Raw genomic sequence first — 6,250 nt, forward strand, 5'->3', positions numbered from 1 at the left:
TTGTAATCGTTTTACTCGATACTATTATTAGTAAAAAAAAAAAAAAAAAATAGAAAAAAGATGGTTGGGTTCAAGTTCAGACTATCGAGGAGTCTTCGTTCTCTACTTTGCAATTTTACCACCATAAGACTCGAAATAACAAATAGTAATAATGATAAAGAAACAAATAGACGATATATGAAAACATTTATTTTATTTCATCCAGTATTCGTAAAGGCCAACAAATACATGAAGAAAAAGAATATTCCAGTTGGTCGATAATGTTTAAAGTTTTATTTGAAACATCACGACGTTTCTATTTAAATAATGTGTAATCGTTGTCATCATTATGTTTGTTGCATTCAATTCGATGTTCGCTTGCGCATCCTGGCAAATGTATATTTGAGAAGTGTTACGTAGCTGTTGAGGATCAGGCGGTTAGGCACACGTGGGTAGGGATGAAACAGCGGGCTGGTGAACTGGAAGGAGACAGAGTTGAACGATTATCGAACAATAGTTTGTTAGTGGGGTTCACCTGCTGTATTGTTCTCTGGAAATGTGGATTCAGCTTCACTCCGCGATCGTTCCTTCTCTGTGTTTAAATCGCTCGATACATACGACTGATAGTCTGTTACGCGCACACTAATTACTTCCAATTATGTTTAAGATTAAATCGTCCTTATATGTACTTTCATTAATTTTCCATATAAGTCATATACGTTAACAATATTCGAAACTGGAAGTAACCTATCATCTGAAGTATTATATTTTTCATTTATTAATGGCTTAAGGGGATTATATATAATTACAATCATGTTCATAAAATATTTTATTTCAACATTAAATAATTAAAAAAACGATACTTTAAGAACGACTAATAAATATTGTTTGTTTCTTCTATACTACGAAGTAGTTATAAAACAAAATAATAATATAAAGTGTGACATAAATTCTGGCAGGTTTCGATATATATATCTATTAAGATATAAGAAAAAGCGTTATTTTTATCAGCTGGGCTCTGAAGCTATTTAGTATTTGAGTAATCAATTTTTCCCGCAATGTAATATGTAATATTATGCGTTGAATTGTGCTTATGTACACAAACTATGAAAACGTTACCTGAATGTTCGTATTAAAATATATAAATTATTTCACAGATATACATATTCACATCAACTTGAGTAACATTAGTAATAAACCAAATATTATGTCTTCTGTCGCTTCATAATCTGCAAATTACATTTCCAAGGCCCCAATGGTGCTTCATCCTTGGTAAAATAAACGTAAAGTCGTGATTGCATAATGCAGGATCAATGATCGATAATTAACCACTTGTCCGTGATCTGTTCTATCTGCTTTGTCAGAATTGGATTCCTTATACGAATTTTTAGTTCAAGCTTTGCACCTGTCGGTTTTCTTCCATCCATTAGCTATATTAGAAATTTCTTCGATAGATCGACAATCATTTCGAAAATATAGCGTTCAATAAAAATAATTTATTACTCACGGGAAACGAGTCATGAAGTTCACAGTGAGTTTCAAGAGGCTGCAGTTTTACTGTCACTGTGCCTAACAGACTATCGCTTCTAAAAAATCCACTGCAAAAGAACATACAATCACATATAAAAACGAATAAGTGTGTGGATATGTGATAGCATCAAAGCTGGAAGACAATACGACGAGAAATATACGTTGTCACAGCCTGCTCGTGCAATACGAATATTTGATACTTAACGTCACATACATTGATCTACATTAGGAAGCGTTTTAATGGACTTGGAGCAAATATTATAATTAATTTCAACCGAACATTTATATTATATTGGCTAATTGAAAAAACGAAAATAAAAAAAAATTATTAACAGCTTTTAAAAAAATAAAGTAATAGCACATTATTTCTGGCTCATAGTTTAAAAACTGAATGCCTTTTAGAAGTATGAAATTTTCATACCTTGGATGAGTACAACACAGGAGAGGATTCAGCGAGCATCTGCAAGCAACGTACTAATCTATTTACTATTTTTAGTATTATACTGCCATAAATGATCTTATTATTCAATATTCCAAAATTTAAATTACATTAAATTATTACCATACCACCACACGATACTTCACTATATGTATACATTACGGTATTATTTATAAGCAGCAAATTTATTATTATTAAAAATTTAGCTCATTTTTTAATGGTATAGTAGCTGCAAGTCTAAGAATTTTACCAAGAATGTGCCATCGAAACAAAATTCATTACAAATAAATACTTAAAAATATATACACGACAAATTATAACAAAATCATGTGTTGGGGATATACATATTACGTGATAAAGGGGGTAATAATGAACTTAGGTTAATTCATGCTCTTTATAATTACCCTTTTGCCCAAACTTGACACTTTAATGCATGTCTTTTGAACGCTCGTTGGCACTGTCTTGATCTACGATCTATTATTCCAGTTAATGGAAATACTGCCAGGTATTCTGGATTGCACGTTCCTTTAACAGTGGACGTTCTATCCCCTGGAGGATTATCGGAAGGAAAAGGGAATTCAAACATGACATATGTATCCTCCTTTGAAAAATTTACACCCCTTATTATCGAAATTTCTATATCGCCCTCGCTTAAGTCTGTACAACTCCTAAAAGAAATAAATAATATGATATTTACAAGTTACACATCACAATAATTGTTCGTAATGAAGCGTAAAGTGTAACTAACTGAACTACAGCGTAAGTTTTTCTCTCATAATGATGTTGTGGCGGTGGCAGTGCATCACGTTTCCGAACTCTCAACATATCCAAATCTCGTTTATAACCCAACGCAAGTCTTTCCCATCTATTATATCCAGATACATCTCCTAAAGCTTTCGAGTGATCTCTTGTATTTAAACACCACTGTAACAAAAGTACACCAATATCTGTTACGTGAATTTGTTAAAAAGTAATATTAAAATATGTACTGTATCTTCATTGTACTTTAATTTGTTTCTGTAACTGAGCTTCAAGATTTCCATAAATTTGCTCATTTGTTCCAGTTCCTTCTTCTGAACAGTCTTCGCTAAATACCAATGTAAAATTGTCATCAACCTGACCACCCATACCATCTGCATTGAGCTCAATTTTTGCAAGAGGCGACAGTGGTATAGAATTCATGTCAACTGGTAATCCAGCTGTGCTAGCTTCAATCAGCGGATCCATTCCTTTTGCTTGCCTTAAATAATTACGCGCCAACTCTAGATCGCCATCTTTTTTTGCGTTAAGCGCAGCTTGTTTCAATTCATGCTGACGCTGTTGTAATAGAGCTTGTTGTTTCTCTGCACGTGATACTTTGTTGTTTTGTTTTTTTCCTATTGATAACAAAATAATAGACACATTATTCGCAAAATATTGTGGGGCAATGTAAAGCAAACAGGTAGTTTTAATAACTGAATGTACATACCTACTGGTGCCCTTGGAGGAGGAACAGGACTTTTTGGATTCGAAGCACTTTTACCTTCAGAAGGTTCAGGTTCTGGGGAACTTTGTGGTATTGATTCTGGTTGTTTCTCATTTGTCTGATCTGATGTAGGTGCGGTTACAAGTGGAGGAAATCCAGGTGGAATAGGCAATTCGTCGAGGGGAACAGGTTTTCCCCGAGCATGTAACTTAAGGGCATCTTCAAACTGTTTGCAAATACGGCCATATCTTCGAGCTTTAGAAGAGTTTCCTTCAGTTTCTGCAGCTGTTTTTGTTCTTCTGTACACTTCAAGACGTTCTTTCAAAGCAAGCTCTAAATTTTCTACACCAGATGGTTTTGTTTCTGCTATTCAAACACCATAAAATATTAAACAGATAAAACCTACATTGATAACAATATTAATAGACGAACTATCATACATAAATTGAATTTTCAAATTATCCTTGAACTTTACCTGCAGGTGGTGTTTCTGTAGATGACTGTCTCTGTACTTCATTTTCTTCCTTCTTTGGTTCCATTGTAGGAACAGTGTCAGAGCTAAGAGTATTTGGAGACGGGGGCATATCTGATAAGTCAACTTCTTCACCTGCGTTTACCGCAGCAATGACTATATCAAATTGTTTTGCAATTTTTACACATTGAAGCGCTTCCTTCATATTATCACTTTTTTTCCATGCTACTGCTGCTACTTTATATTCTTGTTGTCTGCTTTTTAATAAGTTTAATGCTGCTTCATCTATAGTTTTTGTTGGAACTAATTCGGAAGGAGTATTGTCTTCTGCAGATGGTGTTGTATCAACTTCAACCGGAGGACTAGCATGCTCTGAAACAGATGCGTACAATGTACAAGAAGATACAAATGACCATCTTTAAAAAATGATTTACTAGCCATCCATTAGACAATACCCATTGGTTCTTCTTTGTTACTCTGGGGTACTTTCTCTGTTGATTCTGTGGTAGCCGATGGTGGTAATTGTGGTGGAATATCAGCTTCATTGATAACTTTGCCTGAGTGAGCATCATGTAATAAGCCTTTAAGTGTTTTAATGCCCCTGTTAAATCTCCGTGCACGACCTGATTCATTTTCCTGTTTTGCCTTTTTCTCTGCAATCTGATAAAGTCTTAGCCTTTCCTGTAACAGTTGTATCATTTTTTCCATGGATGTATTTCCTTCTTCTGGTTTTGATGGTTCTATATTCTCTGATGTCACATTTTCTTCCTCTTCTGGTGATACTGTTTCAGGAGATTCATCCCCAGTGATCATCTGGAGTTCATTCTAATGTAACACAAAACGTATAAAATTATTTCAGCTATAACAACACAAATAATAAATACGAACAATGAACAATGAACATGGTATATAATTTATACCAATAACTCTGGATCATCATCTCCATCAGATACATCTTCATCCTGTATATCCTTCATACTCTCAGCTACCATTGCATCCAAATTTGCATCAGGAACTGGCCTGCGAGGTGCTATAAAAGATCTTAGTATTTTAAGATGACTATTTAATAAATATATACATATATTTAACCGTTAACTAAGTGATAGAGATTCACCTCTACGTTTTGGTTTTAAACCAACATCATCACTAGATGTCAATGCAGCTAATTCAGCTTCTAAGTCACCGTCATCATCATCATCATCTTTCATGAAATTTTTTCCTAGATCGTCTATACTTTCTGGAACTTCGAAGATCCCATACTTTTGGAGAAATATCACATTTAATATAAAAGTCTACTTGATTCGAAAGTAAGGTTAAAAACACTAAATGATAATACCTGTGCAAGACTAGCAGCAGTCCTTGTCTGGCGTTTTGGTTTCTCTCTTTTCCCGAACATATTGTTTTATGAAATGTTCACTATTGCAAATCAAGTAACAATTAGTTAAATATTAAGAACGCTACTACGGGCAAAAGACATTAGAACGATAAAGCATATCTTCGTACTAGAGAATGACTAAAGAGGTTCTAACTAACCTAACGTCATTCGTAATCTGTTACAATCTGTTATACACAAACAAAAAGTATACTTCGTTTGATAAAAAGAAATTCGGATAAACAGAACCACGTGATTTGTGTCAGGACCGTACGATAGAGTGCTGGATCTCAATGAATAAGTAAAAGTAAATATATAAAGAAAATACTTAAGAGGCACGAAATCACCATCTAGCGGTGAAATACTAGAACTAATTTTAAGAACTTAGGATGAGCGTCATCCGTGGGAGAACATCCAAGTTTGTCATGGAATAGTTATCACTAGTTTGACATTGAGTATTATTCCAAGTATTATTTTATCTAACATCGTAGTTATGAAAACGAGCACGCGGCAAATTCGAGATGACAAATGAGATGACAAAGCAGATAGTTCGATTACAATATACAGGCACTCCTGCGCCTACGAGCTGGCAACCGCTCCAACAACTCCGTTAGTACAGGTTGCCGCACGTACAGGTTGCACCACTGCGCCTATGAGAAGACAACCGTCCACACTAACAGGCTAACATAGGTTGCCGCATAACAGGGGCACTCCTACGCCTACGAGATGGCAACAAAACCTACAAAACTGTTAGTAGAGGTTGCCAAATATAAGGGGCACATCGAAAGGGTACGTATCGAATTCTAGCTTGAATTTTACATTTTGATATCAGGAGAACATGAGGTGGCACGAGGAATATATGGTATGTATCGACATTTTGGATGAAATTTTACATTTTGATATCAGGAGAACATGAGGTGGCACGAGGAATTCATGGTACGTAATAAATTCTGGTCGAATTTTTGCTCCTGGTATCAGGAGAACATGATACGC

At 34.8% G+C, this 6,250-nt stretch overlaps 1 protein-coding gene across 5 annotated transcripts; it reads right to left on the minus strand.

Annotated features, from left to right (window-relative positions):
* Window positions 1–793: 793 nt before the first annotated feature.
* Window positions 794–5,576, minus strand: LOC128884642 (coiled-coil and C2 domain-containing protein 1-like). 5 transcript variants are annotated; one of them, XM_054138165.1, is made up of 13 exons: window positions 5,419–5,576; window positions 5,222–5,301; window positions 5,000–5,144; window positions 4,806–4,915; window positions 4,341–4,710; window positions 3,889–4,257; window positions 3,417–3,779; window positions 2,954–3,324; window positions 2,697–2,872; window positions 2,353–2,616; window positions 1,931–1,969; window positions 1,487–1,577; window positions 794–1,409 (listed from the first exon to the last, which is right to left on the minus strand). In XM_054138165.1, the coding sequence occupies exons 2-13, from the start codon at window positions 5,279–5,281 to the stop codon at window positions 1,290–1,292; spliced, it is 2,478 nt and encodes an 825-aa protein (XP_053994140.1). In that variant the 5' UTR covers window positions 5,282–5,301; window positions 5,419–5,576; the 3' UTR covers window positions 794–1,289. The 5 variants fall into 5 exon arrangements, with proteins under 5 accessions (XP_053994140.1, XP_053994141.1, XP_053994143.1 ...); XM_054138166.1 differs by lacking the exon at window positions 5,419–5,576 and having other exon boundaries at window positions 3,417–3,776; window positions 5,222–5,412; XM_054138168.1 differs by lacking the exons at window positions 1,931–1,969; window positions 5,419–5,576 and having other exon boundaries at window positions 3,417–3,776; window positions 5,222–5,412.
* Between the last annotated feature and the right edge of the window lie 674 nt (window positions 5,577–6,250).

This window comes from Hylaeus volcanicus, chromosome 1 (genome assembly GCF_026283585.1).
Source record: "Hylaeus volcanicus isolate JK05 chromosome 1, UHH_iyHylVolc1.0_haploid, whole genome shotgun sequence".
In the NCBI taxonomy this organism is placed as follows: domain Eukaryota; kingdom Metazoa; phylum Arthropoda; class Insecta; order Hymenoptera; family Colletidae; genus Hylaeus; species Hylaeus volcanicus.